Consider the following 23331-nt stretch of genomic DNA (forward strand, 5'->3'; position numbering starts at 1 on the left):
ATCGTTTTTGAGTCACGAGTAACGGGCCGTTAAAGTCTTTCATACATGTCACATACTTACAACTTCAAAACTTACGACTTCCTTTTAAATAACGCCTCGTAGGCAATTCTACCACATATAACTAAACGAACTATTTCTTAAAATAAGTAAGAGTAATTGAGCATTAGACAACAAAACACTGACTATTTATTTTATTCATTGGTAGATTACTCATTTATACCCACGGGTCATTTCAATAAACCAAGTATCCCTGGTTGGGAGGGCAAAAATCCACCACTAAAAGTTTCAGGGTATGTCCCCTCACTGTCTGGTAATCTTTCATAGGCCTAGAGCAGACAACATATCAATATCGCCATTATATATACCTACTGTTTTAAATAAGCACTTCGTATTATATTCTTCTTTCAACATGTTACATTTAATTCGCTGAAGAAAGTACATAAATATAATAACTAAGTACAGTAATATAAAAATAATTTCAATAAAATATTGTTTTTATTTCATTGTTTCAGAGTACTTGAGATCGGTGCTTTTGTGTTCTCCTGTTGAAGATAAAAGAACTTGCAGCATTTAAGAAAACTCAGATAGAATACTTGAAAATTGTCATAATATCCATCATTTATATATTTTACGATGTGTCGTTTAATGTTTTAATAAAATATTTTTAGTGAAATTTCGCCTTTTTATTATTATAACTAAATTGAACATAAAAACACAAGAAACCAAAAAAAATTCTATTTATTTGAACAAAATTATACTTGGTGCTAGGGTTGTGTGCAAGGCCATCTCGTCGGTTCCACCTACTCATCTCATATTCTACCGCCAAACAGCAATATTTAATTTTAGTTTTCCGGTTTGAAGGGTGAGTGAGCCAGTGTAACTACGGGCACAAGAAACATTATATCTTAGTACCCAAGGTTAGTGGCGCATGGACGATTTAAGAAATAGTTGACTTTCCAATGTCTATCAGCGATGGTGAAAATTCACAATCAGGTGGCCCATTTGCCGGTCCATTTTCCAATATTATAATAATGCAAAATTATAATAAATTCAAAATTATACATAATATACACCATTTAATGTTCTGTGCCTTTACTTTTTGTACAGTCATTTAATCACAACTATAAAAGTTCAATAATTTAATTAGATAACCTCTTTAACGCTGGACTTAAAATTCGGCTAAATCCCTTTTAACAAAATCAGTCAACCTACTTAAGAGGTTTTTGCAGGATGTAAACTCCTTTGTCCAACATAGAAGTCACTCAATTGACTTAGCACACAATTGAGGCACTGCAGGCTTATACAAAAACACAAACAAGGTTTTATAGGAGAACTTTGCAAGTCGGGTCGAAACATAGGTAATGTTTCTACTGATATCCTTTCACAGCTGACACTGAAAACGCGCCATTGTGTATTACTGCTACGAAGACGAAGATTACTTTTATTTTTTTATATAGTTTATACTAAGCTGAAACACCTTTGTTATTATAATATCGTAGCTTCAATTAAGCGTGAAGTTATCAGTTCCAACAAGAAACTCAGCAATTACTTACGCAGCCGTTTTGCACACTCGTTACTGTCTTTATAAATTTCATTATCCTGCATAAATTATATAGGAAATACAATTAAATATGATTAAGACCTGGAAACTGTGGAACTAATGACCGCCAACCACTTGACACATGTCTCTTATTTCATAAAAGAAAATAAATTAAAAGGGCGTAAAAGAAACTCGACTTTAATTACTCGCAACTACCACTTGTGTTAAGCCAAAACTTTCATTTAACTCATCGTAATATATTTGCGAACGAAATCGTTATACATTATACATTACTTCTAGTAGACTGTAACTGACAATAATTTTTCCCATATAATCGTTAATGGTTATTGTCCATTAAGAATATCTTACGTAAGAATATAAAAATTGTTAACATAAAAAGTAGCTTAAGTTCGCGTGTGTTCGTAAATTCGACATATGGACATGGGATGTCAGGTGGGCCTGAGGGCACCTGTCAGTTTACACATTAACATAGATCTGCCGTGGAAACTCTCGATAACGCCAACAATTTTAGTTTTGCGATTATAGTGTTGGAAAGCTGAGATCTGCTGTTTTATAATGAGATAAAAAAGCCTTATTGCTATTCTGCTGCTGGAGATAAGCTTCTGCTAAGAAGGCTTTATCCTTAACATTTTTTGGTACTTCAATGGTGGATACATATCTGGCAGAATCTTATCCTACATGTGCAACTTTCCTCATAATGTTATCCTTTATATTCCAAGAACCGGAAATGTAGCCTCAATATAAACAATTATTATGTAAATAAATAATTTATCCTGTCCCTAAGAGTCGGTAAGTTATTTCAACCAGTAATCGTCAGCAACTACGCCATCAACTCGGCATACCCCTCTCCCGGTTATCAAAACCATACTTATTACCACTTTAGTCACAAAATAGTGATTTTTTATCTTATATTACTTGTTTTTATGACAATCGTCAACACTAACAGCGACTAAGGTATAATGTCCATATTTCAGTCCATACTTTCAAACTTCAGTGGACATGTTCAAGATAACCACTGCCCACTGGTACGTTGTTATTCAATTGTCGCCATGAACGAAATCATTTCACAAAACTCATCTTGCGGACGGCGGGTGACGACATGACACGGATGTAAACACCTTGGACATTATGGAAATGACATTTTGGATAAAAAAATAAAACAAAACACTATCATTGAAAATATTTTATATTATTTTACCAATAGTCGAAGCTGTTGTAGTTTATAATTGTTAAAACGCTAATACTTAATTGAACTATTTAATAAAAATATGTATTATTAAATTTAACACTTGTGCTATAGTTCTTATTATTGAACTAATAACACAAATATATAACAAAAGACTCCGGTATAGCTTATAAAAGATCAATCTTTTTTTACTGCGTGCATCGAATGGATCGGACATCAGTTCCAGTTTTTCTAGGTCGTTGTAAGCAACGGCGGCGACGCGTGCCCGGAAGCGTCACGGCCGCGTGAAGACCGGAAATGGGCAGGATGACCGGATCCTATCTCCGCTCCTGCCTACCTGCCGCCATGTTGTGACGTCACTCGCGCTCTGTGACAGCATCGCCAGATTGTGGATATATTTGGGGTCTATTGTTATGTTTATAAATAATAAATATATATAATAGATACTAGTCTGTCTCCTAATTTAAAAGATACAACAATATATTTTAATGCGTCACCGTATGCACAGCATATAACTTAAGAACTTAAATCGTAGGTTTACAACGTCACTTAAGTAGCATGAAAATTTTATAGAAGCTATTTAAAATCTAGAAATTTTCTAACGGAAGCTTCCAAGCTTTTGAAAACGCGATGTTCTATAAAAATCTTCTAAATCGTAAGTCTCCGCGACGGTTCGGAGCTGGAGCATCCACGGTTATCATTGCGAGAGTATATAATTGTTGGCAATTTCATGTCTCCATTCAACCCATGAATGGCAACCATTAGGCGAGGCTCTCAGCGCGCCCTCCTCAGCTAATAAGTGCATTTCGCTCTACAGGACTCCTTAGTGCCATTTTTAAAAACTCGGTAGTTTTTTAAAAATGGCCGGGGAGACCATTCTGTAGCTGTGAGCGGAGTTATAATGGGAATTGTTATTTAATTGACGCTATTAAGCAATTTAGTTAAGTAATTAATAAGATGCGACTTACTCTCTCGTTTCTTGGCCGCAAGAGTAGTTTGTTAGAGAAAATTTAATAAGCGGCTTACAATTTCTGTGCATTCAATTTTTTTTATCTAAATACTTAAAATTTTTTTCATACATATCATTTCAACAATTAAGGACATACATACATTAGCACCGATTAATTTATTTTTACCCTAAAATTCGCATAAAATTTAATTTAAATAGATCATTTTTGAAATGCAAAAACTCAGATTAGAAATACTTATATGTTAAATAAAAAATATAATATATATTATAAAAATCTAGTACGTTCAGTTTGTCTACTTATTTTTATCTACCTAGTTTTAGTTTTATGTATTATATTTGTTATAATTATATACTAAATACAACAAAACGTATGTCTCATTCATTTGGTTTTTTTTTCTCCTAATTAAATTAATTTGAATACGACTTTCTGGTATCTACATTATCAAATTATTAAACGAATGGTTAAAATTGTAAACCACCAGTGATAGTACCAGCTTCTACGGGGCAAGATGACCAAGTGACCATCAGGTGTCCTATTTAGTCGTATCTTTTCATAAAACAAAATTAAAAAGTTACTCATTCAATTTTTTTACGACATCTTAATTATGCGTCCGTATAGTAAAGATAATTTGATTATTTTAGTCAAAATAAATATGGGCTAGTAAAATGACATTGGAACGTTATTATTAACATATGTAATTAATATAATATGTTGTCCTTGGCTTATTACAATCGTGCCCTCTCCGCCCACCGTTTGCGGCTTTAGTATTCTCACTCGTATACCAGCTGCCGTTCCACTGCAAAACTTAATATTTACCGTAAAACATAACGAATTACTGTAATAATACCTTGTACTTTGTATATATTTACTGCTATGTTAACGTCAACTGCTTATTTACTCGCGTCAATAATAAGCTGACGTATCAATCGCTTATATGGAAAATGTTTACGAACGAAAGGCTATTAGTACTAATAATTGCAAATGTATTAGAAAAACAAACATAAAAAGAAGCACTTATAAGTATAATGAAATATATAAAAAATAATGACAATGTCAACTTGCACGAATTTCGGCCATAACGGCCTATCAAGGACCAGCAGTGCAGGATATTGCTATTGCTATTCTCTCTTTCATATTCCGATGATGGCAGTCCGACAAGTCCGGAGAGATTTGTGAAGGACCAAAGGTACTGTACGATACGGTTTGGAAATAAAAATGCCAACTCCGGACTGCTCTTGTGAATGACCGAAAATCATAATAATTTTTATTGACCCGACCCAGGATTGTAACACTTCGACTTCGAGAACCACGACAGTCACATAAGCTACGATTAAATACTAAAAAAACATGCCACTTGTATTAAAAGTATTTTAACAACTCAGTTTGCGTATGTTATATTTATTAAAATATAACATACGACTATTTATTTAAAAAAGTATATTTCGTTCTATTTGTTTCTAACAAAATTGTGTTATATTACGCAAATACAGGTGCACTTTTTATTCCCTCACTCTCACAAACCGATGGGACGGCAAACCGACACGACTGGTAAGTTCTGGCACGAGACCAAAAGCCCAACCATGGATTTAAAGTCAGGAATTCAGGATTTGTAGTCTTGTAAGACAGACACAACACCAACGAGACAGACATTTTTACTGGTGGTAGAGCTTTGTGTAGGCTCGTCTGGGTAGGCACCACCCACTCATCAGATATTCTACCGCAAAACATCAGTACTTGGTATTGTTGTGTGGGTGAGCCAGTGTAATTACAGGCACAAGGGACATAACATCTTAGTTCCCAAGGTTGTTGGCGCATTGGTGATGTAAGCGATGGTTAACATTTCTTACAATGCCAATGTCTAGGGGCGTTGGTGACCACTTACCATCAGGTGGCCCATATGCTCGTTCGCCTTCCTATACTATAAAAAAATATATTCATAAACAGTAGATTCAAGCTTTTATTTTTATTTTCTTTAATCATATCATTTGTAGCAAATGATCATGGTAAGACGAAATATGAATTTCACTTCCTAATAAACTTAAAAATATCGTCCCATAACAATAACACGAATATTTTAGTAAGGACCGACCGTTCGTCTGTCTTTCACTTAAACATTGCGTGGCAGTACAGATTGTACTTAATTGGCAATTTAGTATACATTATATGCCGTCATTTAAACCATATTCCTTATTATTTCAATGAGTATTATCCCTGACAATGGAGCAGACGAGGTAAGTCACGACTCGGTGTCCCGCGGGCGGCCACCTGTGCTTCTGTGCTTGAAATATTGGGAAATATTATATTTTTTTTAATAATTCCACGTTATTACCAAACCGCAACGTGATCGTGTAAGCGAAATGCAAAGATTTTATGTTAAAACATTCATTACGGACATTATTAGGGAATTTCTTTGCAATTATCAGATATGTACGTCGAGAATGAGTTCAAAGTAGAAATTAATAGCTAGGCAACAAACAATGTAGAAGTCATTTATTTTTTATAGTATTTATTATTATTTTTTATAATATTTTTATAGTATTCCCAATTACAATAAAACCAAACCCGAATCTTAAACTTAAAATTTTTAAACTTATCATTTTCTTCTCTTGTATCATATGTTTAGAGCTGTAGCTCTAAATATATGATACAGTAAGTAACCCATATTTGTTGAGATTTATTATATATAAATATAACATAATAATTAATTAACGTGTTTTGATAAATTTAATTTAATATACGAAACTAAAATCGACATGACTACTCAAACAATATATATTATAACATCTATATGATCAGGTGGGACATTCCACTAAAATAAAAAATAAAAAATCTGATTGTTAGAATTAGTAAAGCAACAACTTGTACATATTCCACTACTGGTCAAAAGCCACCACTAAAAGGCTTGAAGTTCAATTCACCATGTAGTTCCAATGCAGTTTTATGGATATGTACCTATCCACACATGTGACAGAATTTTAGCAACACATACAGGTGTGCTCTTTATGTTTTCCTTTAATGTCGATCAAGAGATGAATTATAAACACAAATAAGTTTTTGGGAATCCATTTACGTTCTTAATTTAATTCTTAGATTAATACAATTCAAGTTACTTAAAACTAAGTTTTTTACACTAAAGTAACACGATCCGAAATATCAATACGGTTTTGAAAATGTGAATTCGTAACTTCAGTCGTCTTCAATTTACTTTCTTCTAGTTTTACCACTTCACTTCTTACAAGCACGATGACGTAGCACTGTATTGCTATTAAAAAAAATCAGGAGAAATACATAAAACGTAACGTAAAAAATTGGCCATTATTCTCTATGCAAAATAAGTTATAATTATATTTGTTAAAAATTTAGTTTTTTTATCATTCAAAGGCAAATTTGAAACGGTGTTCAAACAACCTGTTTCTCTGTAAAAATATTAAAAAAGTAAAATCTTTTTTACCTATCACAAACAAAGCGATGAACACTTCCGTGAACATTTTTCTGGAAAATAGGAAGCAGGTTGGCACTAAAGCGGCTAGCGTTGTGACCAGCGCGTAGTAGTTATAAAGACGCAACATCGAAATATCTTTCTAAAAAAAGGGATACAATCATATTTTTACGATTATATTTAAATTTCTTAATTTAGTACTGTGACATAAAAACTATAAATTACATATGAAAGCCTAATTAGATGTAAAATTATAGATAATTGCGTAATTATATTAATTATTAATATAGATACATAGAATATGAAACCTTCACAGTAAGTATGTGTATTACGTTCTTACCTGGTAACCAGCAATAAGAAGCAAGAAATTGAGTATAACACCCATACCGAGAATGCTAAAGAGGACGGTAGATATCATGATCTCAACCGAGGCGTCATACGTTATTGAAGTTCTTTGCAATTCTGTGGTTATTACCAAGCATGTTACCGATACGACTGAAAATATCTGTAGAATATTTAAAAAATGTGTTATTACAATAAAATCAGCAAATAAACTGTAAATTTTAATTGACTAATGTTGATTTATTTCAACCTTCATATAATTAATAATATAAACAGCAAATATTTACAAAAAAATATCAAAAAATAGTATTATTTTTAGATTTGCTATATTTATATCAACATACTTACTATATTTAGATAAGCAAATAAAATGATTCCCGGTCGTAAAGGTAGACAAAAACAACAGCGATTGACATCAGGCACTTTCATTTGCATCTTTACCACTTCAAGCCAAATTTAAAATTATAAAATAACTATTTATTGGACGTGCGCGAATCACGATACAACAATATTTACTGTTTGAATAGCGGCAGAATAATATCTCGTAGGTGAAGGCTTATATTTATATAACAATAGTAAAAATATAAGAACGAACTACATTTTTTTTCTTTAGGTACTAAAATACATATGTATAAATATTATGTAAATATTTATAATTTTATTGGGAAAATATAAAAAAAACTATGTTGTCTGTCCGTACACACAAACCTCTCAGCGAATCTTACATACGTATGTATCAATAGCGAAATACTTAAACCAAAACATAATTTGAAAGTTTAAAGTCCTATCTATCCTTTTTTCGAATCCTAAAATATTATTTGATGAAATTATGTTTAATGAAAAAGCAAATTTTGTATTCATGAAAAATAAACGTATAATTATAGCTAGATAACCCGTAACCCGATAATAAAAACAAATAAAATGATTAAATCGATACTAGAGACAAGTATAAGCAAAATATTTTTCCAATAAAAACATTTGATAGTTTGTATAATATCATCATAACCTTTACTGTTCATTGACACTTACATAAATTCCAATATTTTTTACTTTCCAACTATATTTCTTTCATTATCTGTATATTCATACAAATACCTTTTTTAGATTAAGCATTGCATCAATGATCACAATAATGTTTACATTATTGCGAGACAGTACCTTCATTATTACAGGAATTTTTAAACTTGTATGTATAACTTATTCGCGAACTTGATCGTCCACTGCTGTACCATTTACCAAATATGTGTACCTCTCGATTATTGATTATTGATATAATCGTTTAAGGTATTTATAAATTTATGATAAATCGAGACACTTCAATTTTAACTTTAATTTTCAACTAGAGTAAAGGCCAATGAAATGTATTAATAGAATCTTTTATAACAAAAATTTGCCTGAATGTAGTTCATCTGATCATTAATAAATGTATGAGTAATTTTAGACTGAATTTGGTCCATTCCCGTTCATTGAAAATCTGTTACTACACTATGAAGTTTCTGTAATTTTAAATGTTTAGTTAGTCCTGCCTTTTGAACTATTAAAGATTGATTCAGAATTTTTAATAACATTTGTTTGTTCAAAATTATTACCACCTTAAATAATGGCTATCCACATATTCTTTCAAATTTGATTGTAACGTTTTAAAACAGCTGCATCAATTGTTAATCAATTACGGTAATTTAGTTATGTGACAATAATTCGATATAAATTCAACTTATTCTTAAGATGCAACGCTCGAAGCCTCTAAAAAGAAAATTGATTTAGAGCTTTTTCGTGAAGAAGCCCCATTCGAGCAAAAAAACACATGGGTCATGTGGTAGGATGTTACTATTTAATTATTAAAACGATCTATCCGCTTTTACTGGACATTAGCACGCTTGACTCGATTCTGATTGTATTTACAATAATTATATATTAAATAACTTTATATTAATTAATATAAATAAATTCTTTCTGTGTTTTACTATTACATAAAATTACATGATTTTGCATAAAGTTGTACCTACTTATATCATGGAACACTAACATTTTTGTGGAACCCTGGAAATATGTCATCGTGAGAAAGCATAATATATCACAACTTATTAAAGAATCATAAAACCTGCGTAGGCGCATCAGCAGTCACTCTTAACTCTAATAACCTCTAATAACATTTAACCATCTTATACTTTATGAACCTAATGATTTGCTTATTGAAAGTTATTGCATAATTGAGCCACCCGTGCGACCCTCAGCAGACTCAAGCCGATTATTATTCAAACAATTTGTTTATTTTTTCCTCAATTACCATCTGCTTCACTTGGCTTTATTTATGTGCCAGTATATCTATATTTGTTTTAGTTTTTACCATAATAATTTTATTTTTAATCAATTTTCATATAGAAAAGTTGAGGGGGGCACGTGTTTCATGTATACTATCCAGTGAATAAATTAATTTAAAATTTTAAATCCAAACACGCACTGTTTCTATTGTTTATAATTCATACGACGCGCGACGATAAAAAAACATCATAAGGCTACATTGCTACATTGATAGGATAAAATTTCATTTCTCTCATATAATCAATCTCTAAATTAAAAAGATTAAGTATAACATGCTTATAATTGAGCAGAACTGTACTAAGAGTAAAATTCAATTAGAAATTGGTTTTAACTCAATCATTTTTGTTTCCTAAAAACAGAGAGTACAACATTTTTAACAATAGCAACATCATCGCGTAAAGAAGTCTATATTTTTTTAAAGCGTTTGTTTCATATAGGTATTTGTGGTTTTGAGTTATCTATAATCTATGGTACCTTATAATCGCAAGTCTTACGTGAGTCGATCGGGTTTTTGTGACTTAAGTTTGAAATATAAGTAGGTAAATACAGAAAATACAAATATTTTGCATTTTACAATACATTTCAGGTAATAGATTCAATTAATATGTATAAACTTAAAGTAATATTACTGTAATTCAAATTCAGTTACTTTGAGGTTATATTAACTTATTCCGAAAATGTTTAAAGTAAACGAATATACTAATTACATAATTATGAAAATTAAACGGGGTACCTTAATGAATACAGTAAAAATATTTAATACGAAACGACAATATAAACCTTGTAATAACATTTTATATGGTGTAACAATAGACAAAGTTTTCTTTTTACATCAAATACATTCAGTCTTCACCAATTATCTTTTATTTAGCTTTACATCTATATCATTTAATTTCAGAAATGGCTGCACAACTTTTTAACCGTATTGGCCAAGTGGGACTGGGAATGGCTCTAGTTGGAGGAGTTGTGAATTCAGCTTTATATAATGGTAAAGAACGAGCTTTTACTATTACATCGCTAATCAAATTATATTATATCCTAGCTAAGCATGTTAAATGCTTGCAGAATTAACTATTTACTTGTCTAAAATATTCAAGTGGCAAATATGGAAATAATAAAATAATGATTGCAGTGGATGGTGGTCATCGAGCAGTAATCTTCGATAGATTTGCTGGTGTCAAAAACTTGGTTGTGGGTGAAGGCACCCATTTTTTCATTCCCTGGGTACAGAAACCTATCCTTTTTGATATCAGATCAAGACCTAGAAATGTACCTACAGTGACCGGAAGTAAAGGTAAATAATCTGTAATATATGTTTGATTTTCTAAAACTAAGTGCTATACTCAATACTTTCTTAAATCTGATATTTTGATAAAAATATAATTAATGTTTTCAGATCTTCAGAATGTCAATATCACACTCCGTATCTTGTTCAGACCAGTGCCTGATCAGTTACCTAGAATTTACACTATCCTTGGAGTGGACTACGATGAAAGAGTATTGCCGTCCATTACCGCTGAAGTCTTAAAAGCAGTTGTTGCACAGTTTGATGCTGGAGAATTAATCACACAAAGAGAGGTGTGTATTTTTTTTTCAAATTATAATCCTTGATTAAAATTTGACCATTATCCTTTACTTATCCAAAGTAATTAACTACCACTGGTTCCTAATACCCTGAGAACTGTTGAATGAAACAGCAGGGTTTTTCATTGCTTTGTTATCAAAAAACTACATAGACTTTCAAGATTCAAGAAGCCAAGATTTCTATTTTTAGTAGGTTTCCATTTTTAATTAAGATCAATTTAATTATTAAAAGTAAAAGACTGATTTATTATAATGGACATTTTTTTTTATTTTATATTGCAGATAGTGTCACAAAAAGTTAGTGAAAGCTTAACAGAGAGAGCAGGACAATTTGGTTTAATTCTAGATGATATTTCAATTACACACTTGACCTTCGGCAAGGAATTCACACAAGCTGTTGAATTAAAGCAAGTGGCACAGCAAGAAGCAGAAAAAGCCAGATTCCTAGTAGAAAAAGCAGAGCAACAAAAGAAGGCTGCCATTATTACAGCGGAGGGTGATGCTCAAGCAGCCGTCCTGCTTGCCAAATCCTTTGGTACAGCTGGTGAAGGTCTAGTTGAACTTCGACGTATTGAAGCAGCAGAAGACATTGCTTACCAACTCTCCAAATCAAGAAATGTCACTTATCTTCCTCAAGGTCAAAACGTATTGCTAAACCTTCCGACACAAAACTAATGAATGAACGAGTTATAATTGCTGGTAGATTTTTAAGGTTCATGAGTGCATTTGCATTATTAAAATAAGAAGACAGAATGTTGCATTTTGAAGAGTTCATATTGTTCCAACGGGAGTGTAGTCATGAGTTAGCTTTATAAATGTAATTATGCATTAAATAAACTATAATTTGTTGAATAAAGGTGATTTTATTTAATAAGGATATTTTTTTATTCGGGAAAGTAAAGTTGAAGAAAAAACAGACATTTGCATTAAGTAACTTTATTATAAGAAATCACAAAACATAAAAGTTTTATACGCTTGATTCATCAATTATCACACAGCCAAATTTATTTTTCTTCTAGTATAAAAAATGTTTATTTAACAATTTTTTTTTTGATTACCTTCAAATGAATAAATCAATATTTGATTCTGTAGGAATCTTTTCTTCCTCTTTATCCAATAAATAATCTTTCTGAATTTGATTACAAAACAAATTTTCTTTCTTACAGGTTTCTTTAATATAATCCATTTCAGCTGCATTTAAATTACCAGGCAGGGTCAATTTACATATATTAACATTTTCCTTAAAATTCTTTATTAGATTGTCTACTTCTGTTTTAAACGCATTATTTATTATATTTGAATCAAGAATTTTATTTTCAATAAGTTTCGCTTGAGTACATGAAGCTCTTGTCTTAGTGAGAATTGTTAATTCTGCAATTAATTTCTCATTCTCAGGAGAAAGCCACAGAGCTCGGTTTAACCTTTTTTGTGCTGCATCAAACTGACCAATCATTCTCAAAGCCTTAGCATTATGAAAAAGGGCTTTTACATTATTCCATAAGCTATTTAACCTATTAAGTTCCTTACATATTGTACAAGACTTCAGAGGTTGTTTTGTTTCATTATAGCAAACCAATAAGTTGATATACAATTTGATCAATAGCTTTTCTTGTATGGTCTCTTCTTTTTCATTAGCCAATCTACATCTGTGTAACATATTTATCGCTTTCCTAAATATGTGTATGGCTTCAGTAAAGTTTTTTGTTTTATGTAGTGTAATACCTAAACTATATAGCACTTTAACTTCATGATGAACTCTATTGAATATATTAGACTCAGATAAATCTAGTTTCCTATAAAAAAAATGTCATATAATAACCAGAAATATAAACTATATTTACTATTTTAAAGTAAACTTACCCTTCTTTAGGTGTGTTGATACTTTTTATAAGTTTTATATAAAAAATACAATCAGCTTTAGGTTTAATTCTAGGTGGGACACCCATTTGTCCATACATAACTATATAAGACAAGTGAAACACAGCCATCTCACCAACTAACATTGATTCTATGGCAATTTGTATACCCGGTAGCAAGCCATTTTCATTCAGATTTACTACCTGAAATAATGAAACATAAAATTATAAAAAAAAATTTATTGTTAATTCAATATTTATACCATAAATCACCTCACCAGAGGTTTATGTGATTTTGTGTAATCAAAAGGCTCAGTCTCATTTTCCCAATAACCTGAGAAAATGAGAGAAACTGTACATCCTTTATTTAAAGGTAATCCTCCACCTTCTTCCAAAACCTTCTTCTTGACAAGCCCATTTTCGTCTACTGGTTTTAATTGTTTCTCAAAAACTTCAAATGAAGACACTGGCTCTCCAATATAATGAATTATTTTGTCTTCTTTGTTATCAAATACAGCATTATATTCTGTGTCATCATAATCTTCATTTATATGAAATACAGAACCCGTTGTAAAAAGTTTGCTGTAATGTAGTTATTTCACATTACAATTTGAAAGCTTAGATTAAAATATTTTGATTTTGATTGTTAATGATGTTTGTTATTAAAAATTAAAGCAATATTTGAATATCTTGCAACAGACTAATACTAGGTAAAGTGCAATTATATTTCTGTTTGGAATGAGAATATATTTTAAAATAAAACACAAACCCTAAATCCAAGCCATTTTCTAAGGCTAAAGAAGGTTCTTTGGTATTCATTTTCATACAATATTATTTAAAAAAAAACTTTATTGTAAAAATATGTTAAGTTAGTTTGAAGTTTAAACTTGGTTTAAATTAGAAAATAGCAATACAAAATTTTTAAATAAATCTTGACGTTAGTCATTGGTTTTACTATTATGACATTTTTTTTTTAATTCTTCCCTCTCGAGTGAGGCAAAGATGCTACACCATACAACTGCATCTCTAGTCAACGTATTCAAAAAATATGATAAAAATTTTACTACTTTTAATTGAAATAATAATTCTTATGTTTTAATACAAAAAAAAAAAAAAAACAAAGTTATTTTTCGCGTCAGTCTGTTTTTTCGCTAATTCGCTTACCTTGAAGGTCTAGAACAAAAAACGTTTTTACTTGATCTACAATATTACGTTGTTAAAAGTAAAGCTCTTGATTCAATGGCCCTTAGACTCTTTAGTCACAAGGATGAATTTTAGGTCCCTATTTATTTTTAGCATATATAAATAATCTTTTTTTACTATGTTATTATATTTGCTGAAGACACTTTTTCCGACAGTTCTGAGGAATCGAAAAATAACAGTGAGTCACTACAATTAAGGTATCAAAATGTAAAAGAAAAATAAAAATAAAGAAATCCTCTTTACGTAATAGGTAAAATTTGAAAAGATTCATTATTTCTCTGCGATGATACTGGAAAAAACTTGTAAATATATATATGTTAACTTACATCATATAAATAATAGAAGTAATAGGAATAAATAGGCAAAGTATCGTCTGAATTTAATATTATTAACTCTTTTTTTCTGAGCTATCTTTTACAACTTTTTTTTATTTACATCAAAATATTAAATAACTATATAATACTAAGGGAACCTTCGGAAAAATTAAGCAGAGTTACCGTGTGTAAATTGTAATTTTCAAGCAAAAATAATAAAAATCACGCTTTGTTTAACATGAAAATCAAAGAAATGAAAAAAACATACAAATATATAGCAGAAATACGTTATTGACATAGGCATAGCAAAATGTGTATTTGCAAAGGTATGAGATTTTGACATCAGAATTGCATAGGCACCGCACGATTTCCTTTTTTTAATAATTATCTGACTATTCAGCTGATACTACGTCTGAATAATCGCAAAAATTCCTGCTTTTTAATTTATGATATTTACATTAAAACATTTAAGTAGGTTGGGTTTGGAACAAATACAAAGAGTAATTTATAAAATATTTAATAGGTTATATTTTAATTGCAACATTACGTCCGTTGCTTTTGTTTTATCGCCTGACGCAATACAGCAATATAAGATGATATAAGGTCGTCCATTTTGTAACCTAACGATGTTTCACAAAGAATCTTCGTTCCACGAACAAAGTTGCCCATTGTCATGTGGAAGAATGTGTTACCAGATGACCAGTTAGATAGTTGAGAAAATGGATAGGTTACTAACAAATCCTGAAAAAAATTAAAAAAAATACTCTAGATATTATTATATACTTTTACTACCTTTAATTGGACTTTATTTTCTATCAACGAATTACTTAGTCTATTTAAAAATATATATCTTTTTCCGAAATTTTATATCATATAACAGATAAAAAAATACTTACGCGACTTTGGGGATGTATAACACTAACTCCATTTTTATTTATTCCTATCACAACCATTTCGGGATAAGAAGGATCTGAAGTTTGCTTAACTTCAAAGAATGCCGTTCCAAATGTTGGGAGTTGATAGATTTTCTTTAGAAATTGCTCTTTCGCTTCATCTTCAGTCATAGGACCATGTTTAAGATACGCTGCACTAATCGCAGACTTCCACTGAGAATTTGATTGGATACTCGTCATATCGGGTGGTATAAACTCTTCTAGCATTTGTGTTATTTGGGGTAATAGGGATTGATCATTGCCAAATCTAGCTCTATAAATGAGTGCAGCTAATTCAATTAAATCTTGTTTTGAAGTTTTATGATATCCACGTAAGTATTTTGGAAGTTCCTGTGGGAAGTAAAATATTTGATCCGCGTTCTTATCTCTACCAGGAATTGTATTTATCCAGAGCTTCTTCATAAAGAATATTTGGTAATTCATCTGTAGTTGGTTTCCTGCTGAAATAATAAAAATAATGTTTATTTGTATTAAAAAAAAACTGGACTCGGAAAACACAAACACTACTTGATTTTTAATACCTACCTCCGCGGCCTGGGCGCGTTTGTTTCATCCATTCTACAAGTTCATGAATAAAGTCAAAAAAGTAATAATTTTCTGGAACAGAGAAAACTTTATCTATAATTTTGACAAAAAGGCTAAAACCGTCACTGTTCTTTAGATTCAGACGCCCAGTTATTTGCTCACAAAGCTCTCTGGCTTTTGTGGACGAATCAACTTCAAAAGCTTCATCGGTATCATCCGGAAAGTATACTTTGTGATATATTTGCATACTTCTGTGTTGTATGGCTTCAACCTCTACTACATACGGGGCATATATTCTTGGTCCACCTCTTTGTATTTTAAATATACGTTTTAAACAATCTTTTGCAATAGGATGTGGTCTCGTTTTCAAAAATTCTACAGTTTCTTTTATTAAAACTTGTCCACATGCAAAAATACCCGTGGCAAGCCATAATAATTCCCATCCCCTCTCTTCGCTAAGCTGTATTCTGTTATTTGTCAATTGCTTCATTATTTGACAATAAATCTCATCTCTCATTGCGGGTTCGGTTGTAGGTCTGAAAATTTCATCAGTATATTCAGTAACGGATCTTACTTTTGGAGTTGGCATATCACCCATATATTTCAGTATAGCAATGAAAGATGCAACCGCTGCTTTAGACAACTTCTCATCATCTTGTAATTTTTTAAGTAACGGTTTTCTTATAGGATCACGGGAATGAGACCATAAATTGCCAGCAACATTTCTTTTAGCTGGAGTTAATGTTGATTGTCTTGATATAGTGACATTAGTATCATAATTTTCCCTAAAATGTTCCTGGGCAAACTTTTCAAGAGTATGCATTTTTTTCCTTTGTGTTGTGTTGTACTTAGAATTAATATTCTTGTTAGTATTTATATTTCCTTTCTTAAATACTTCTAGAATCATAGACGGGGGCTTCGATAACGTTGGTAAAATATATACTTGTTCTGTTGGGAACAGACCCTCATGACCATTGCATTCACCATGACCCCATGTAGCATTCATTAAAGTTTCTCCTGTCGATTCTTGCAAAAGTGTAATTAGATCACCTTTCTTATATTGCAGGAATGACGCAGCATCACTGTATCCTTGAGAATCACTTTGAGTAATAACATAAATTGAACGTCTTTTTAATCCATCTATCAAATATATAATAAGTGCACTCATTTCACTAGCATCAACACTCTGGAAGACAAACTCTTCTTGTTGTATTGTTCTAATTGTCATTCTTCCAACTTTATCAAATTCATTGTCATCATCATAAGCTACGTAAGTAACTTCCGGATACGATATTTCAAGAAGTATATGCTCTGACTGATCTACGATATAAATACCAGTCCAATTAACAGCTATAATTACAAGGTCTTTATTGATCGTGTCACCTTTCAGCTTAATAGCTTCAAAAAATCTTGAAAAGAGCATCGGCCATTTTATTTTAGCAAATATTACAATATCTTCTTTACATCGTAGAGGATCAACCGAAGATTGTATGCTCTGAGATGATTCAAAAGCTTTTGTTATTAGATGTTCCCATTTTGTTAAAGCGGCATCATTTGATTGCATAAATTGATTTGGTATGTAGTTAACTATTAGTTTTCTCAACACGTTAGGGTCTATACGCGGGCCATATTCAATGTAGTGCTGTTGTGCTGCTATTATTGCCAAATCTTTTTCCGAATTGCAACGGTATTCTCCATACTTTACTCCTTTCACTACCTGATGATAAATTAAATTGGTAGCTATTGAATCATCCGCTGGATCGTGCCAGGGTGTAAATACCTCTTTTCTGTAAAACAAGCGCCAAGGAGCATTCTTTTCAGGAGTACCTTGTTCTCGGGCAAACTGTTCGCATTGTGATATAGCGTCCATAATATGTTCAGTTTCACTTCCTAGTGAAAGAACTTTGTCATATAATGTAATATAAAGTGAAAATCCAAATGTGTCGGAAAGCTCAATATTATCGGCTATTTGTTGACATACTTCTTCAGATGTTGTAGCTGAATCGGACTGGACTGTTTTTATTGTTTCATTCATTAATGTCACAGTAAGAAGAATAGGTTTCTTTGTTTTCGTCGCTTGTAATTCTAACCAACTAGGAGGCTGCGTACGTGGACCATTTTTAAATGTTCTGACAAGTCTACCTTCACAATAAGGGGCATAACCAGGCGGCCCGACTCGAATAAACGAACGTAGATACGTTATAAATCGTTCAGAAGGTGGAAAACAACCAACACAAAGAGATAGTAAAATCCAACCTCGTGCGTATGAAGCTTTTGAAGGGTTATTTGTAAGTTGCTTGCATAATTGGGCAAAAATTTCATCTCTGCGAAAAAAAAAAGTATTTAATAAAGTGGAATGTTAATTACCAAATTTCATGAGTAAAAATATTTTAAATTTTCTACCTAAGTTCTTTCCTAATAATACCATGCCCAATAATAAAGTGAAGTTTTTCCAAATTCGTACTACGACGTGAATTCAACCATGTACTGTACATTTCGTTTGTCATATCATCATTGACAAGATTTTTGAAAAGTTCTTCATTTAATTTCGTCTGCTTTTTTAAAGTTTTTTGGAGCACTTTACTTTTACCCTGACCGTGCTCTTGAGATATCATTTCCTAAATAAAGTTAAAATAATTATTATAAAAAGACAATGATATAAAAGACACTGACTAAAACATTTATTTCAGTCAGACTCACCTCAAATTCTTTGCTCTTTTTAAAAGCCCGACCAACAGTATCGTACAATTTAGTCATAACTGGAATATTATCGATTTTATCATCTGTATACTTTGGTTCCGATAGGTCACCCATAAACCTCAAAATTGTAATCCATATCGCTTGAGATGCCATTTTGTCAATTGGAGATGGTAAATCTAAAAGAGAATGTTTCAACGGCTTACGAGAATACTGATGGCTTATATTTCCAAGGAAATATGTGGCTGCAAACTTTTTAAAATCATATTCATCAAAAGGTTCTTCTTCCGGTTCTTGTGGTAGTGGAATAACGCTTGAAATCATTGGTTTAGTCGTCGTTGACTGAAATTAAATACATTTATGAAAGTCCATAGTGGTTTTATAAAAAAAAATTTATATCTTATTCAAAAGTTAAGTATTGTGTGATGCTTAGTATTGATATTAATAATATACAATTGTTTACCATTCCGAATCCAGTACCCCGAACTGTGCCGGCTGGCGTTGCAGTATCTTTTAAAAATCCGAAAACATCATCAACATATCTGTCATCTATGACTGTAGTGTTTTGGACATTGCTTTCAACGGCAACTTCTTTTGATATCCATATAGAAGAAATAAGGTCATTATATTTCTTTTCATACTCATCCTCGGCTCTTTTAATATCACTTGAGTTATTTTCTTTCTCTTTCTTCAATTGTGCTAATTTAGCTTTTATTATGTGACCCTTTTCCTTAAATAATTTTCGTACGAGATAACCTCTACAACACGCTTGAAGATATCTGAAGAACGTCCTTAAGTTTAAGAAAGTTTTTCTAAGTTCTCTCGACTTTATAACTGCTTGTAACCTAAGATAGCCTCTTCTCATTTTAAGGAACTTGCTTCTAAAGCCACGAGCTCGGAAATGTTTCTGAATTGTGATAGCTGCAGCTCGAAGCCGCAAATATCTTTTTCTATAGATGAATCGTCGAACATTTGCCTGAACTCTGATCACTGCCGTTATTAGTACTTTGTGGCGCAATTCTTCAAGCAAAGTGTCATGATGGTCTTTCAGAAAAACTTTTGTATGACCTAAGCGGAAATCATCGTCTTTAAAAACTTCGCTGCAGATCTTTTGAGTGGCGTTTTTGCAATCAGTTTTCTGAGCTAGCGGAATCCCAGGAATGACAAGACGGTAGCGATGCACAAACTCAGAGTACGAATATCGTATAGGATATCCTGCCTGCCTTATTTTTGCAGTTTCCATCAAACCTGCATATCTTAGTTGTCGAACGCACAACGCTCGATCAAAAAGCTAAAAAAGGTATGTTATTGGAACGGCTAATTCGAAAAAATAAACTTGAATTTATATGATTAAGACTTACCCGTGGCTTTTTAAGTTCGTTGGGTTTTATACACCGTATGAAAAACGGGTGACAAGCACACAAAGTTTTCATTAGAGCTTCGAGTGAAGTTTTGAATTTGTTACTTAAAGAAACAACTTTTCGGCTACCGCTTTGAACTGTTATAGTTTCCGAAGAAAACAGATTTTTTAAAAAGGAGTTGTTAGAATCGAGTATCATCTCTTTAATATCTGGTGTTAACATATCTCTATTTTTGTCCAAAAAGCCTGAAATAATAGAAATTTGTCTATAAATCTAAAGCAAACTTGTCTATAATATGTTTTTGTAATAAATAATCTAATTATAAATGTATTTAGATATAATATATAAAATACCTATTACTTCATATTGGACATCTCCAGCAAAGTGTCTTACACCAAATCTGTGTTCATGTGTTGACTTTGGAGTAATATAAGAGTTTTTGTTGCTGTGATTATTATTAAGTTTAGAAAGAAGCGTAAGATCTGTGCCTTTTGGAAATCTTGATTCTTCATCAATAAGTGATAGTAAATTCATAGGTTTCTGTCCAATTAAATCCAGATTTTCTTGATTATCTACATAGTTAATATTTGACCATGTTATACCTTCTTTTGCATATTGCTCTTGTTCAAGCTTGAAAATATGTCTTACGAAAAACTGTTGCAAATTTTCATTGGCATAATTGATGCATAATTGCTCAAAACTGTTTGATTCAAAATTTTCAAAACCAAAAATATCAAGAATTCCAACTGAACCACTTGTAAGATGTTGATCTTTATGTAATGTTTTATTAATAATTTCTACGATATATTCAAAAATATGTCCGTATATGGCTTTAACAAGAGCATCGCGCCCTTCTGTCGCAGCTCCAACCGAAACGGGCGAGACTATTTTATCACCTTGAGCTATTAATGTTTTTTGAGTTAAAGCTGCACATAACCGTGCTTTGCTAACTCCGATAAGGGCAGATATTCTATTAGCATTGATTACATCTGCCACTTCCGAAGATTCAATGTTGCTGACATTAAAAGATTTAAACTTAAGATTCCCCAGGTGTAAAATTGCAGCCAGGAGGCTAAATATACCCCAAACATCGTTGTCAGAAAAATTAAGCACTTTAAAAGCCGACCTTACATCAGAGAACTCCAAAGCATCATTACGACCATCGCACGTAAGCATTTTTCCTGAATTTAAATATTCAAAGTCTGCAGGTTTTCCCAGATCTAGCTTCTTTTTTTCATCAGCAGATAGTCCAGTTACTAGCGAATAAAATATGTGGTAGTTTCTTTCTCCTTTACTTTGCCTTACAATTCTCGATTTCTCTAGAAGATATTGATCAATATTTCCACCTTCTATAACTCCTTTACGATTAAAATAAATGTTAATATATTTTCCGAAACGAGAAGAATTATCATTTTTGACCGTTTTGGCATTTCCGAAAGCTTCTAGAATCGGATTAGTTTCCTGGATTTGTTGTTCAATCCATGAATGCTTTCCACTTGCAGCAGCAAGATATTGTAACAACAATTTGGTACTTTCTGTTTTTCCTGCTCCGCTCTCTCCGCTGAAATATATTACGTTAATAACATCAATATTTCTATGAAACAGTCACTGTTCTTATTAGTAGAAAATAAAAATAATCATTTAAGTAATATATTTATATCGAAAAGAAATTATGCATACCTGATTACCACACATTGATTTGTTGACGTATCTAATAATTCTCGGTATGAATCATTTCCAATTGCAAATATATGAGGCGGTATATCTCCAATATTTCTGTCTTGATAAAAATGAATTTGATCCATCGTATAAATTGGTAATATCTCATATGGATTTATTGCTATTAACATGGTACCTGTATATGTCTGAAATGAAACAATATCTTATAAAAAAGATAAGTTATAAATATTTTAAGCGCTAGTGCTACCTAGGCAAACGCTGGTGTTCTTTAAGTAACCAACTTAAATATTCATAAGTATAAGATCTTAAAAAATGTTCTTGTATTCTAAATTACAACGAAATAACGTAAGTAATTCGTATACGAATTATAGCGTTCAGTAACAATTAAAAATGAACATAACATAAGCTTTAACATAACATAACATAAGCTTTAACATATCATAACATTAAAACGTAAACATCAAAAATTGGATTTTTTTTAAAGTAGACATAAAACTTATATCATTCGTAAATTGCAAAAGATACTCTGTACAAAAAAAAAATGCGTCGATAATCGTATGAATTTATACAATACAGCTAATACTATATAGATACATACTGCTTTATTTTTAATAATTAACATTGAAATATTATTTTTATCAATTTTATAGTGCATTGTTATCGATTTAAATTTTTACATCTATGGCTAACTATATTAACAAAGCTTTTATAAAATAAATAAAGGTTAATAATTAAAAATAATAATCCTTACGTATATAAGCTGTTCATTGTAACGTATATGCAGGTTTCTAAGTATTGTGTACTCTTGAAGTTCTCCAAGAGTGATCATATCTTCCACGCTCTTAATAGACGTCGCGTGTAATGGCTTAATGACATTTGTAACAGCCGTTGAAAACACTTGCCCATTGTCATCTTTTACTTGTATTTTACCACCAGAAATATTTAGTACTTTAACGGCAATCGGTATTTCAAATTCAGACTTCTGCTCCGGTTGTAACCAAACAAAATCCTATAAAATATATAGATATGTATTGAGACAATGCTAAATTGTACGAAAATTATATAATTAATTTTTGCAGCAATTACTTACAGATATTTGTACGCGTTCTGCCATTTTTAACCCCTTTTTGAGATTCCACTTATTTGCTAAATATTCCGGGACTTACATGACGCTTACAGTAATAAATGAAAACTGCCACATTATTTATCAATGTTCTAGATTATTTATCATCATTGTATAGATAAATCAATCTTATCAGAAATACCCAATGATAGGGTTATATGACCAGCTTATTAAGCATGATGATTGTATACTACTTCAAATTCCATAAACAAAT

The 23331-nt window shown here is 31.4% G+C and overlaps 4 protein-coding genes across 7 annotated transcripts in view; 1 reads left to right on the plus strand and 3 right to left on the minus strand.

The window, feature by feature from the left end:
• Positions 1–6436: 6436 nt before the first annotated feature.
• LOC126781396 (uncharacterized) lies at positions 6437–7996 on the minus strand. The gene is made up of 4 exons (XM_050506357.1): positions 7848–7996; positions 7498–7662; positions 7170–7299; positions 6437–6980 (listed from the first exon to the last, which is right to left on the minus strand). Exons 1-4 carry the CDS (start codon positions 7932–7934, stop codon positions 6844–6846), a joined length of 519 nt encoding a protein of 172 aa, XP_050362314.1. The 5' UTR covers positions 7935–7996; the 3' UTR covers positions 6437–6843.
• Positions 7997–10275: 2279 nt separating this feature from the next.
• Positions 10276–12280, plus strand: LOC126781386 (protein l(2)37Cc). 3 transcript variants are annotated; one of them, XM_050506344.1, is made up of 5 exons: positions 10276–10407; positions 10720–10809; positions 10954–11115; positions 11218–11399; positions 11688–12280. In XM_050506344.1, exons 2-5 carry the CDS (start codon positions 10722–10724, stop codon positions 12078–12080), a joined length of 825 nt encoding a protein of 274 aa, XP_050362301.1. In that variant the 5' UTR covers positions 10276–10407; positions 10720–10721; the 3' UTR covers positions 12081–12280. The 3 variants fall into 3 exon arrangements, with proteins under 3 accessions (XP_050362301.1, XP_050362302.1, XP_050362303.1); XM_050506345.1 differs by having other exon boundaries at positions 10276–10360; XM_050506346.1 differs by having other exon boundaries at positions 10285–10356.
• Positions 12281–12361: 81 nt separating this feature from the next.
• LOC126781374 (inactive peptidyl-prolyl cis-trans isomerase shutdown-like) overlaps positions 12362–23331 on the minus strand; it is a 92407-nt gene continuing 81437 nt past the window's right edge. Inside the window, exons 2-5 of the mRNA XM_050506332.1 lie at positions 14031–14147; positions 13540–13843; positions 13266–13465; positions 12362–13198 (exon numbers count right to left, since the gene is read on the minus strand). Of these exons, the coding sequence (XP_050362289.1) occupies positions 12466–13198; positions 13266–13465; positions 13540–13843; positions 14031–14086 (1293 nt within the window). The 5' untranslated portion in view covers positions 14087–14147 and the 3' untranslated portion in view covers positions 12362–12465. The remainder of the gene's footprint in view (positions 13199–13265; positions 13466–13539; positions 13844–14030; positions 14148–23331) is intronic.
• Positions 15280–23322, minus strand: LOC126781343 (myosin-VIIa-like). Of its 2 annotated transcripts, none has more exons than XM_050506287.1 (11): positions 23085–23322; positions 22746–23003; positions 21995–22179; positions 20668–21875; positions 20315–20559; positions 19417–20244; positions 18957–19295; positions 18660–18874; positions 16257–18580; positions 15675–16168; positions 15280–15519 (listed from the first exon to the last, which is right to left on the minus strand). In XM_050506287.1, exons 1-11 carry the CDS (start codon positions 23106–23108, stop codon positions 15322–15324), a joined length of 6318 nt encoding a protein of 2105 aa, XP_050362244.1. In that variant the 5' UTR covers positions 23109–23322; the 3' UTR covers positions 15280–15321. The 2 variants fall into 2 exon arrangements, with proteins under 2 accessions (XP_050362244.1, XP_050362243.1); XM_050506286.1 differs by having other exon boundaries at positions 15675–16171; positions 23085–23321.

This window comes from Nymphalis io, chromosome 3 (assembly GCF_905147045.1).
Source record: "Nymphalis io chromosome 3, ilAglIoxx1.1, whole genome shotgun sequence".
NCBI lineage: Eukaryota > Metazoa > Arthropoda > Insecta > Lepidoptera > Nymphalidae > Nymphalis > Nymphalis io.

Bases quoted from the DNA above. Each gene is read 5' to 3' on its own strand.
- LOC126781386 (XM_050506344.1), top strand. From the start codon at position 10,722: ATGGCTGCACAACTTTTTAACCGTATTGGCCAAGTGGGACTGGGAATG. The intron at 10,810-10,953 runs GTAAAGAACGAG...TAATGATTGCAG, and splicing joins GAATTCAGCTTTATATAATG to TGGATGGTGGTCATCGAGCA. The intron at 11,116-11,217 runs GTAAATAATCTG...TAATGTTTTCAG, and splicing joins TACAGTGACCGGAAGTAAAG to ATCTTCAGAATGTCAATATC.
- LOC126781343 (XM_050506286.1), bottom strand. From the start codon at position 23,108: ATGGCAGAACGCGTACAAATATCT. The intron at 19,296-19,416 runs GTAAACAATTGT...ATTTAATTTCAG, and splicing joins GGGGTACTGGATTCGGAATG to TCAACGACGACTAAACCAAT. The intron at 16,172-16,256 runs GTAGGTATTAAA...TTATTATTTCAG, and splicing joins AACGCGCCCAGGCCGCGGAG to CAGGAAACCAACTACAGATG.
- LOC126781396 (XM_050506357.1), bottom strand. From the start codon at position 7,934: ATGCAAATGAAAGTGCCTGATGTCAATCGCTGTTGTTTTTGTCTACCT. The intron at 7,663-7,847 runs GTAAGTATGTTG...AATATTCTACAG, and splicing joins TATTTGCTTATCTAAATATA to ATATTTTCAGTCGTATCGGT. The intron at 6,981-7,169 runs GTAAAAAAGATT...TTTTTTTAATAG, and splicing joins CATCGCTTTGTTTGTGATAG to CAATACAGTGCTACGTCATC.